We start from the raw sequence: 12,330 nt of genomic DNA, 5'->3' as shown, positions 1-12,330 counted from the left end.
TTGTGGGTTGAACTGTGTCCCTCAAAAAGATATGATCAAATCTTAACCTCTGGTTCCTGTGAGTGTGACCTTCTTTGGAAAGAGGGTCTTTGCAGATGTAATCAAGTTAAGATGAGTCCATAATGGATTGGAGTAGGCCTAATCCAAAGATTGGCGTCCTTGTAAGAAAAGAAAACTTTGGGGGCACCTGGGTGGTTCAGTTGGTTAAGCATCCAACTCTTAGTTTCGGCTCAGGTCATGATCTCATGGGTTTGTGGGTTTGGGCCCTGTGTCAGGCTCTGCACTGACAATACAGAGCCTGCTTGAGAGGCTGTCTATCTGTCTGTCTGTCTCTCTGCCCCTCTCCCACTCACACTGTCTCTCTCAAAATAAACCAATAAACTTAGAAAAAAAGAAAAGGAGAGAAAACTGTGGACACATTCACAGGGAGAAGGTCATGGGAGGGTGAAGGCAGGGATTGGAGTGATGTCACCCACAAGCCAAGGATGCCCTCGTCCACGAGCAGCTGGAAGAGGCAAGAACAGAGCCTCTCTAAGAGTCTTCCAAGAGGGCATGGCCCTGCACATCTAAATTTCAAACCTCTAACATCTAGAACTACGGGAGAATAAATTCCTCTTGTTTTGAGTCAGCTGGTTTGTGGTAATTTGTTATGGCAGCCCTAGAAGACTAATACAGAAAGGGAAGGAAATGGGCCCAATTCTCCCCTGTTGTAGGGGCAGGCAAGGGTAGGATTTATCAGAAGGAAATAGGCATGAAATGGAGGAGAGAAAAGAAGTAGAGGACAGGTCATTCTGCTCTTTTTAGATTGTGAAGAGTCTAAAACCAAGAATGAGAAAACTCTTTTTACAGAACTTGACATAGCACCATGTGCTTGTATTTCTTAATTTATGTTTACAACAATAAATGATGATGAGATTTTGCCAGAATTGGGCCTACTACCCACTGCTACTGCCCAAGGTCATTCTGTGGTCACTGAACATGTTGACCAGGGTTTGTGCTTCACCTTGAACAGGAGTTTGCTGTCCTCAACTGGCAAGGGTACAATGGAGGGCAAATTTCCTGCTGCACGTCTGCCTGGCTCTCACCCTTACCTGTACGGACACCATACTTCAGGGTGTCTCTGCAGTCAACCAAGATCTGCTCCAGGGACTCCGGGTGGTCAGAGAGCTCCAAGTTGAAGCCCTCCATGCCTTCCAGCAGCTGGTGTGGGTGATGGAAGTCCAGCACCTTGGTGGAGCGATCAAATGTCTTGCGGACATAGTTGAGGAGTATGTCTACCACCTCCAGTAGAAACTGCACAGTTTGCTCTTCCCCATTCTTAGCCGGAAGCAGATCTGAGGGGGGAAAGCCAACAAGTGGTTATCGCCTGGCTCATGTCTGGATTGCCTTTATCCAGAAATCCCTAATACCAGCCACGATAGCATTACAGACCTAATATATGCCAGGTTATGTATATACATTGAGAATCTGATGTACCATCTCCCCAGAAAAATGCACATTTGCATACAGAATGGTCTTCTATAGTGTCCTTAGATAGAAAACTAGAAGATGGGGCTCACAAAAGTGGGAGAGGGAATTGCCATCTCTCTCCCTCTTGACCTCATCCTTTGAGCTTGCACTTCGGGATACCTGGAGGTGATTTTGGGCTCTAGCCTCTGGGAGGCAGAGTCCGGCTGTGTTAAGCAGGGAGGAAAACTTAGGGGGCCCCAGAGGAAGCTGTCAGCCATAGCTCAAGAACAGATTGGCTGTACATGATGCTCAGTGTAGATTCACCGGATTATCTCTGAGGTTTAGTGAAGTCTTATTGACTGTTTGGGTCTGGCCTCCACGGCCTGTGGGGAGTTAATGGAAGGAGGCGGGTTTCAAGCTGTTCAGGAGAGACTGAGAAAGCACCTCCTGAGACAGAGTTGTGAGGACAGCGGTAATTAGTGAAAGATCTCCAAAAGGAAAAGGGGTTTCAGAACAGCACTTGGTCATTAGGCCCAGCCACACAGCTTCCCACAGGGTGATTGTGTTGGTGTCGCCAACCTTGGAGGATAAATGCTATCATGGGAATCACTGGATTTTCTTATATGTAAGATTCCTTCATAGTCAGCGATTCTATGAAGCCATATTTGTCCCTGCAAGTGTCTTCAGAGTTGGCTGTTTTTATTGACTGCCCTCATCCAGTACCCATAGCGATGAAGCCCGGGGCAGTGGGGAAGGAAGGAGTATATTTATCCGAATATTGGAAAAGGAGTTTCATGACAGTTCAGAAAAAGTGATGACATTTTTGGTAACAGAAGTAAAATTTCAGGAAAAAGTCAAGAAACTCCAGTCAAGGAACCTACCAGATAGGACTGGAGAGGACTGGAGAGGGTTGGGCATGGAGAGGGTAGGAAGGTGGGGACTACCTCGAGCAAACAGGTTGGAGAAGTCGGTCTCCGTGCGCCGGAAGCGTCCATCCCTGTCGCTGTTCTCACAGGAAAGCAAGTTCTTGGAGGACTGCCTCTCCTTGAAGGCGCTCACAAGCCGGCTCTTCTCTTCCAGGCTGTTGGTCCTTTGCAAGAAGCCTGTAGCACAAGGCGCTGGGTCAGAGGAAATGCACTCAATTCCCAGCCTTGGAGGCTCAGCTGCCAGGCCAGATCTGCTCGCCAAGCAGGGTTCTTGCTTCTCGTGAGAAGAAGCAGAGTATCTGCATTTTATACATAAGGGCTTTGGCACTGCTGGCCTCCAGGCGGGGAAGGGGCAGTGCCAAAAGTCATCAGTGGCACAGACCCAGTCATGCAAGAGAGCAAAACAGTAAGCAAAGCCCATTCTCCTCTCCAAACACGACACTGAACTCAGAATTAAGTCAATTGGACAGCTTCCACTCCAGTAACCAGCCCCAGGATGGGGTTTTAAGGGGAAGGACACAATCGGAGAGGATGCTGCCGGCACTGGGTTTATGGGAGATGCAACCAGAGGAAGGAGGAGGTGAGGACCAGCACTAAGGATTAGGGAAGGTGTTTTCCTCAGGCACCAGGTAATGCTCACAGGATTGAATGTAAGTGTAATTTTTCTGATCCAAACCTGACATGCCGCTGTCTCCACCCCACCCCCTCTCCTTGAATAAAGGTACTGGGGAAAGAGACAAGGAAGCCCAAAACCTTATATGTGGTGACATTTAATTCTATAAATACTTACTGAGCACATTTTTTTAATGTTTATTTTTGAGATATATATAGAGAGAGACAGAGTTTGAGCAGGAGAGGGGCAAGAGAGAGAGGGAGACACAGAATCCAAAGCAGGCTCCAGGCTCTGAGCTGTCAGCACAGAGCCCAACGCGGGGATAGAACTCAAGAACCACGAGATCATGACCTGAGCCAAAGTCAGACACTTAGTTGACTGAGCCACCCAGGCGCCCCTTACTGAGCATCTATTGTGGAAAAGTACTTTGCTAAGCCACTAGGACAGAGGACAGATAGAGATAAATGAGACAGATCTCCTACCCTTCACAAACTTACAGTTTGGCAGATGGTGACCAATGTTGGAATAAAGCTAGAAAACCATCCCAGAACTCTGGAGTGAATTCTGAGCCCAGGGTGGGATTCAAAGCACCTCAGCTGCTCCTCAGAAAGAGGAGGAAATCTCTCCTATCTGAGGTGAACAGCGCAAACACCAGTGGCAAACAGAGAAGCAGGTTGAGGCAAAACAGCTGGAGACAAGTAGGAGCTCACTCCTTCCCTCAGTACCTATACCCATGCCCTCTGGGGCTCGGACCTGCAGACCCACTCCTTCCCTCAGCATCTCCTCCAACCCGGCCTCAGTCTTAGCCCAAAATGCAATACGCAGAAAAGAAGAAGAACATTCTAAGCTTCTTGGTGACCTCAAAGCTGTCTTTGTAGGTACCAATATCCTTGGGGAGTCATGCACATCACAAGGCAGGCTTGGAGGAAAGTCCCAGGAGGTCCAAGGAGAGGCAAGTTACTGTGGGGAATCCAGCTTTACTTCCCCAGGACTGCAATTCAGTGGCGAGGGGCGGAAGAAGGAGGGATGCAGGGGGAAGGCTGCAGGGATTGGAATCCTCCCACACACAGGAGCAGGGGCTATTTTTGGAGGGAAGAACAGGCAGCAGGCCTTTCATTGTTCCCAGCACCCACCTTGTAAACTTCTCACTAAAACCCCAAAGGACATCAGGAGGGGGTAGGACACTATGATAGAGCTCCACAGTTGGGTGTAAAGATGGGGGTGGTATCCTTTCCCTCTCCCCTTCCTCTACTTTCTGAATTTCCCTTAGAACCCCCAGAGTCCAAGACCCGGAGCCAGCACTCATTTGCCTGAGGGAGGCAGGAGCACTTGGCTCATGAAGTCCGAGACTGCTCACCTGCTCCTGGAACGGCGAGCTACGGAATTTGCCAGGCTGAAAAGACCAATCATGTGGCCTGGTGGAAATGAGGTCTGCCGGTTGAACCCCCACTCTTTAGGTCTCTGACCTCTGGTTGGCTCTGACCCACTCCTTGGTAAAGTCTTAAGTCTCTACCTTGAAACCCCTTAGAAACGCCTTTCCTCTGGGCAGCCACAGGACCTATGACCTTGATTTAGGCTTTGGATGTTATCTCCAAAGGAGGTGCTAACACAGGCATTCCCAGAGGTGTCCTGATAGGATTGAGAGATGATAATTATGACACAACTTTAAATCTGCTTCTCGTCCTTGGGCCACACTCCCTGGAGTGCGTTAGCAATCAGCATTTCCTATAAACCCTGTACTTGTGAATAGCACACTTACATTGCATTAGAAATTGTGTTTAAAGCCATTAATTTGCTATATAAATACTTAATGCATATTGTTATCAGAATAACAATTTCTTGGAAGGTATTTGTTTTCTAAAACATTGGAGGCCTCACAAAAGGTAAATGACCCAGACCTCTCATGGCTCTGAGAGGCTCTGGAAAGAAACGTATGCTTCTCCAAGGATGACCAGGTGGAGGGTGACACTAAAGTCAGTGCTTTGACAACTTCCCCGGCTGGCAACTGTATTCTCTCTTGCTCTGCATACCACCTGTGAGAACCTAGGTTAAGCCTGTGAGTGACTGGTGACCCAGCTGGACATTCCTGAGAGGCAAAGAAGAAAGCAGAGGCAAGCTTGTAGCGCTCTGGCTAGCTTTAAGAGAACGGGAGCAGGAGGCAAACCCTGTCATGACTCCTCTGGGCAGTGAGGAGATCCTGAGGCTGATTCCTTACCCCTGTCCCCAAACTCAAAGGGCTGGGGGGGCGGGGGGAGGCACTGAGTGGGGAAAGAGCGTAGGGAGCTAGAAAGCACTTGGCTTGAGCAAGTTGTTTCCAAATGTGTCTGCGAGCTCTGCAAGGCATAAGGGCACACGGTCAAGGGTAAGTAGGGGCTGAAACCCATCCCTCCTGTTCTTGCTCACCTAGCAGTAGCACGGAATTGCATCTACCTAGAGAAAGGAACTCTTTTTCTGATTTTTATGGGCTGAAAGTACCTTGCCAGATCTCCTCTGTCCCCCCCCCCCCCCCCCGTTTTATTTCAAGAGAAGCCAGAAGTATAGAATACTCAAAGTCCTTCTCTGTTTAAAAGTTGCACTGGGGCACCTGGGTAGCTCAGTCTGTTAAGTGACCAACTCTTGGTTTCAGCTCAGGTTGTGATCCCACATCGGGCTCTGTGCTGACAGCTCGGCGCCTGCTTGGGATTCTCTCTTCCTCTCTCCCTGCCCCCTCCCCTGCTCATGCTCTCTCAAAATGAGTAAGCTTAAAAAAAAAGTTGCATGGCAGCTGACACAAAATTAAACACACACCCACACTGAGTGGGCTAAGGAAAACAGCTCAGAGGCTGTAACTGGCAGCCAGTGCTGGACCCCTGCATATATAAGTGATGGAGGGTCAACTGAGAAGTTAGCAGAACCCCAGAGCTCAAACTTTGGGCTTGCTGCATCTTGTTCTAAGTCATACCACCATGCCTGTAGCTACCCCACCCGACTTCTTGGCCGACCCTGTTTTTTTTCTACTTGATTATTTTCCCAGAGGATTCTGGCACCACCAGTGAGACCCAGGACCTTTCTTTATTCCCTGGCTCCCAGAGAAGGGAGGTAGGAGGGGGCGTGGGAGTTGAATCTTGGCAAGGCACTGAAGATGTTTAGGGGGTCCACCCAGGGCCGTGGGGATTGGGAGGCTGGAAGAGAACCATTAACTCCTATCCTGTCCTAATGTGAAAGGTCAAACCAACGTGGATAGTGTCAAGAAGGCTGGTGAATGTCTGGGGTGAAGGGAGCTGGGGGGGTCTGTGTGTGGAGGTGGGGAGCCTGTGGATTTAGGTCAACACCGAACACTTTGGAAAGCCAGAGTTGGCCCAAAGTGTGAAAAATAAATCTGCCTGGGGTTTGGTTTCCTCTCAGAATCAAGCCTAATGTGAAGCCTCCTCACCTGTGGCCCCCAAAGCTTGCATTTTAGCAGAAGGCAATTTCCCCTCAACAGACTACCTGCTCTCTCTCTCCTCCTGTCAAACGGATTGCAACTTTTCTGAAATTAGTGTTGGGATGCAGGTGTTTAGAAGCAAAGAAGAATCTCTCTGGGGATGGTAGCCTCCGAATGTTCCAGAGGCTTCCCTCAGAGTAAATGGATGCAAACTCGGGGACTCCTATTTTCAGACCCAGGGAAGCTCAACTCTTTCTGCCCGGTTATCCTTTAGGGACATTTCGGGTGTGTCTCCCAGAGGGATAGAGCTGGGCCTTTTCGTCCCCTGACTCGGAGAGGGGGCCGTAGAGGGCGAGGCCTGGGGCGCGAGGCCAGGCGCAGGAAATGCGGGCGCACGCAGGCTGCGGGGCCCAGGACCGCCCGCAAGGCAGCCCTCATCCCAAGTCTCCCCCGCCCTGCCCGCGACCGCGGCGGGCGCCCAGGGCTCGCTCAGCTGTGCTTGCCCGGCTGCACGACAATGACGGCGGCAGAAGCCGAGCGCCGCGGCCGCCGAAGGGACCCGGCGCGAAGCGGGCCTTTAAACCCGGAAGGGCGGCGGGGGGGAGGGGGCTATTTATAGAACAAAGCTCGGCCCGGGCGAGCTGCCCCCGCGCGTCGACTGGGCCCCGGCCTAGCCCGGCGGGCCTCCCGTGCTGGGGAGAGGGTCACACCCGGGGCCGCCCCGCGGCAGGGCTGGGCTTCCCTTGGAAGATGGCTGGGTCTAGACGAGCAACGCTTCCTCACCGTGAACGCTGCTCGTGGAATCAAAGGGACAGAGCCCCCAGGCAGGCGGGGCGGGCGCCGCGCGGCAGAGCGGGGGAGGGAGGGTAATTCCCGGAAGCCGGTAAGTGCCCGGGTCCGCTCCGGCCCCAGCGGACGCACACGAGCTGGGGGAGCAGCCGAGGGAACCCGCCGGGGCCGGGCCGCGCTCGCGCGCTCGCGGCTGGGGCGCGCGTGCCCCGCGCTCGCTGCGCCGCTATCTCCCGCGCGCAGCCGCTGACGGATGGCTCTTTAATAAGCCCCTCGTTAATCTTCCCCCGCCCCCCCGCCCCCTGCCCGTCCGGATTTTCTGGCCCGATAAGGCTAGAGATTTTAGACGGTGAAATGTAGCAAGGAAAGCAAGTCCTCATTGTTCAGCCGGAGTCACTCAGCTGTGTCCCTTCGAACAAATCTCCTTTTTTCCTTAAAAAAAAAAAAAAAAATTACATCCCTTGGGCGTTTTCATTTCGGACCGTCACGTCTCCAGAGAAAGGTTCTTTCTCCTCTCCAGCTCCCAGATCTATTTGTCTTCCTCTTTGGCAAATCGTGCTCGACACCCCCGTTCTCCTCTTGCGGCCGCACGCCCCCCACCTGCCCTGTTTTCCTTCCCTCCTCTCCTTCAAGGGCGAGCTCTGCAAACCCTCTGGCCTGCGCCCGCCCACACCTCCACCGGGCAGGCCGCCGGGGGCTGCTGGAAAAGAATGGAAGAACGAAATCTGAATCCGTTAGGACATCTCGGGGCAAAATCTCAAGCTGGTGAGGCCACTTTCAACGTACGTATGGGGGGGGGGGTGGCGCTGGAGCGGGACCAGCCAGCCTCCGCCTCGGGCGGAAACTGTGCCCTAGGCCTGCTCTCCAGGAAAACCGGACCGGGTCACCTCTTCTACCCGACCTTTTGCCGGCAGGTTGAACGCGCGCGCGGGAACGACCCAGAGGCCGGGCCGGAAGGGCGGGGCTGCCGCGCGGGGGCGCTGTGCTCGCGCGTTCGCGCCTAGACAGGCGAAGCCCCGCGTCTCTCGGTTAATCCCGGACTCCAGCAAAAACTGTCCCTCCCCGCGGAGTCAAGCAAAGGCGGAGTAGGGTTAAGATTTTTAGAGGCTTCGGGGCTGTAGGTACTTTAGAAAACCAAACCCAAGACATTGGATCTCCTGCGTGCGCCCCACTCTCCCAAACCCTCAAAACCCGCGAGCTGCGCCGCCCGCCGGGCCCCAGCGGCCGTTTCACTCACCGCAGATCTTGAGCCCCAGTTTTCTGGTGCATCCATGGGCCACGCCGCACCAGGTGTCATACGCTAGAAAGCAAAAGAGGCGCGATCAGTGAGGTTCCGCACGCGGGGGACCGGGTCGAGGGCAAATGTTTTCTGGGGAGGAGGAGGCAGCTCTTTCGCCAATGCTCCTCGATAAACACTCCTTCCTGAAAGGGGCAAGGAGCCAGATCCGTGGGCCGAAGAGCGGACTCGTGCCCTTCGAGTGCCCATCACACTCCGTTTCTGTTCCCACTTTCAGTTACAGAACGGGGTCGCTGGAAGGCCGGAAACGCTGGGAGCCGCCAGGGCTCGAAGCGACCCTGTCAGGGCAGCTGGGAACGCAGGATCGGAGCGGGACAGGGCCGACCCTACGTGCAAAAGACGGGGCCAGGCCCCTGGAGCCACCCAGCACCCACCCCAGGTCCTGTCCCCTGGCCTCCGCCTTGCGAACTCGAAGGGCGACCACAGCAGCCCGGAAAGGGAACACAGAGGCATCTGGGACCGAAACGTCTCATAATTTCTTGGCGGGTCTCCAGCCGAGTGGCAGCTTAAAATAAACTGGCATGAAATGGGGTCGCGGAAGAGTTCAGGAATTAATTGGGTGAAAAATAGTATTTGACTCGATGATCCGGCTCGCATGGCTGCTCTTCAGTCGGACCCAGAATCGGGAAACAATAGTGCGCCTCCGGTCCTCATCTCCGATCCCTTCTCCGCAACCTGCCCCCTCATTAACCCTTCCCTCGGACGTCTCGGGTCTGGAGCAGGCGAACGCAGAGGGAATCGGGCAGCTTCGCTCCGGGTCCCAACGGCAGACCCTTCTGCGGCGGTGTTTTCCTTCATTTCCAGGCTGTTCTCAAACTCCTCAGGGTCTATGCTGCCCTCGAGGCCCAGCTTCCAGGAAGGCGCACGGGGGTGTCTATGCAGCCCGCGCTCGAACCGGTGTGGTGGGCCCGGCGTGAAACGCCCTTCCTATCTCTCAAAGCAAGGCGCCTCCAATCATTCCCATCCCCCACCCCACCCTAGCCCAGCCTTCAGCCCCTCGCGAGTGTCGGCGGCGATAAGGAGAGTGACATCCATTAAACCCGAGGCACAACAGAGGCCCAGCGGGGAGAAGAGATAGACCGACGTCAGCGAGGCAGCATGTCACAGATGGAGTTCCTGCCACAGACAGCAAATCGGTGCAACAGCAAAATCCTTATAATAATACCTGGCGGGTAAAGAGCTATTTCCACTCAATAAAGTGCTTTTGCTTTAAACACCATCTCCGCTAATACTCAGAACAACCCTATGAAACAAGAAGAGTGTTCATCTTAATGCTCACTTCACAAATAAAAACATTGAGGTTCAGAGAGGTTCAGCGAATTTTCCAAGGTTACTCAGCTGGGACATTGGCATTCAGACCCGATGCACTGCCTTTCAGAGTTGGGGGTTATAGTGAAATAAAGGGACAGCAAGATGGGGAGAGGAAGTGAGAGATTCCCTGTGGCGTAACGCGGGTCCAGAAGACCGAGTGGCGAGGAGCAGCAGAAGGGGTCGCTGGCGCCAAAGGCCGGGTGAGGTTGTGCGGATCGAGCAAGGCCGCCTCCCGGGAGGACTTGGAGGGAGAGAGGCAGAGCAGCGGGGCGGGCGAGGGTGTGTCTGCAAGGGAGGCTGAGAGCCGGTGGAGAGCTGGGCAGCGCCCGCAGGCTGGGACGCCCGCGCCGCAGCTGGGCGGCGGGGGGGCGAGCCGCGGCGTTCTCCGGACGGGTGCTGCGCGCGCGTCCCAGGCAGGGTCCTCGACTACCTTCCTGCTGCCTCGGTGGCTTCGGGCGCGCCAGGCCAGGTGCGAACTCAGGGCAGCGCCTCCGCTGGTTCTCGGATCCGAGGTTGGGCGTGTGCGTTGGCCCTCGGGCTTCCGCCGGGGGGTAAGGTTACGGGGCTGGGGTGGGTTGCGGGCAGGACTCTGAGGTGGGTGAACACAGCGCCCGCCCAGCCCCACCGGGCAACAAAAAAAGGGGCGGGACATGTGGAGAGGTCTGGAAAAGAAATCCATCAAGGCCGGAGCAACAGACAAAGGCGGGCAGGCCTCGCGTTCCTCCCGGCCTGTTCCGGCCAGCTCGGCCGCCAGTGCCCGGCTCACGTGCCACCAGGGCTGGCGGCTCTCCCGAGCCCCTCTTTGTTGTGTGGGTAATTGTAACTCGCCTTGGGGGGGCGGGGCGGGGAGAGGGAGCTGCAAAGGGAACTGAAACGCAACCTCAGGACTTAAAAACGAGGCCTCCGGGGCCAGGAGCCAGTAGCTGCGCCAAAGGATTGGAGAGGGGCCTTGCTGGAGAACATCCCTCCACCTTCCTTAATGGGAACAATTGACGTTTTCTCAAGCTTATAGAAAGTGCCATAAAAGCGTAGCCATAAGCCCTCCTAAGCACACTGTCACTCCTAAGCCCCTCATATAGAAATTCTGGGACTGTTACTACTGGAGCAGATAGATTGGGGGGGGGGCGGGGAGGGCGCATATCAATCAAACATGGAAAAAAAGAAAAACAATATCCTCATCGCCACGCTTCTACCGCTTCTAAGGATTCTAAATTAAAGACAGATTCTGGAAATGCTCTAAGGAGCACACCGAGCTAGAGGTGGGCAAGTATAAAGCCCTCTTCCCCTCTTGTATCTGGTTCCCCCCTTTTTCCTTCTCTGGCAGACCTGTCAATTGCTAACAGATCTCCTGCCCTGGAGAAAAGAGATGGGCGCTCTCTCCTCCCGCCCTGGCAAAGCTGCTTGCCCCCATCTCTCTCCATTCAGGTTGCTGCCCGCTCCCTTTTTTTTTTTTTTTTTTTTTTTGTCTGAAATGTAATTAATTGTCTGAAATGTCGAGGCTCGGTCTCAAACCGTTTGATGCACCTTTGTCACTCCTGGCTTCTCCCTCACTCGTCAATAGCTCGACGCAAATTTCCAGCAATTAGGGACCCCGAGTTTTCTAAAAGCTGCAATTAACGTCGAAATTTCCGCTGATTATAGACTTCGAGCACAGCGCGGGGGGGAGCGGGGAGGAGGGGGCTGGATCTCCGCTCAACGAGAGCTGGATACAGAAAACTCTATTCCCGACGAGGCTACAGTCGCCTCACACCGCCCTCTGCCCTGACCCCCGTCGTCCCACCAAGCGAAGAAACCACACACAACAAAAACGGCACTCTCGCTGCCTGTCCCTCCCCCGGAGAGAAGCCCCCAACGACCGCCGCTGCTCGAACCTTGTGTGGTTCCTACTCTCCAGCGCCCCAGAATCGCCTGGCATCCCTGGCAGTCAAACGACCTCTGGCCAGGACCCAGGTCAGGGCCCCGTTTCTTTCCAGCCTCCATCATCTCTGCGCTCCCCCTTCCCTTTCCGCCAGCGCAGCCTCCTCACGTCCCAGCGCCCCCATCTTCCCCGCAGTCTATTTGTTAGGAAACTGGGACAGAACCTACTTGTGGGGCGCAGGTTGGTAGTATTGGGGTCCGCTCCCGCATTCGTGGAGGTTGCGGACGAAGAAGGGGTCGAAGACGCCATCAGCTCGGTCGTCCTGGGGCCTCTGCTGTCCGGGGTCCTCGGCCAGTCGCGCGCAGGAACAGGCTGCAAAGAGAAGCGAGAGCAGTGCGGGGAGGGCTTCCGGGGTCCGGCGCGGGAGGCGACTGAGCAGCTGGGGGCGCGGACGCTCCCCCAGAAGTCTGGGTTCGGGACAGAGAGGCGGAAGGAAGGGCACCTAACCGGCTGAGTCGGGGTGCGCCGAGGGGAGGAGGAGACGTGCGCGCGATCTCTGGGACTCCGGCGCGGGCAACGTCGCCCAGGGCTGCTCTCCAGTCTGGCGGCGGAGCGGGGTGACCTGGAGTGCAGCGCAGAGACTGGGGAGCCCAAGGCCAGTGCAAAACGCGGAGGTGCGGGAGA

The 12,330-nt window shown here is 54.8% G+C and overlaps 1 protein-coding gene across 1 annotated transcript in view; it reads right to left on the bottom strand.

Moving 5' to 3' along the window:
- Window positions 1–12,055, bottom strand: part of GAD1 (glutamate decarboxylase 1) — a 39,237-nt gene extending 27,182 nt beyond the window's left edge. The window contains exons 1-4 of the mRNA XM_039220477.1: window positions 11,874–12,055; window positions 8,418–8,480; window positions 2,394–2,552; window positions 1,092–1,334 (exon numbers count right to left, since the gene is read on the bottom strand). Coding sequence (XP_039076408.1) covers window positions 1,092–1,334; window positions 2,394–2,552; window positions 8,418–8,480; window positions 11,874–11,955 — 547 coding nt within the window. The 5' untranslated portion in view covers window positions 11,956–12,055. The remainder of the gene's footprint in view (window positions 1–1,091; window positions 1,335–2,393; window positions 2,553–8,417; window positions 8,481–11,873) is intronic.
- Window positions 12,056–12,330: the final 275 nt, after the last annotated feature.

This window comes from Hyaena hyaena, unplaced genomic scaffold (genome assembly GCF_003009895.1).
Source record: "Hyaena hyaena isolate Hyena2069 unplaced genomic scaffold, ASM300989v1 scaffold_894, whole genome shotgun sequence".
Lineage (NCBI taxonomy): Eukaryota > Metazoa > Chordata > Mammalia > Carnivora > Hyaenidae > Hyaena > Hyaena hyaena.
This window is presented reverse-complemented; position numbering and strand designations above follow the sequence as displayed.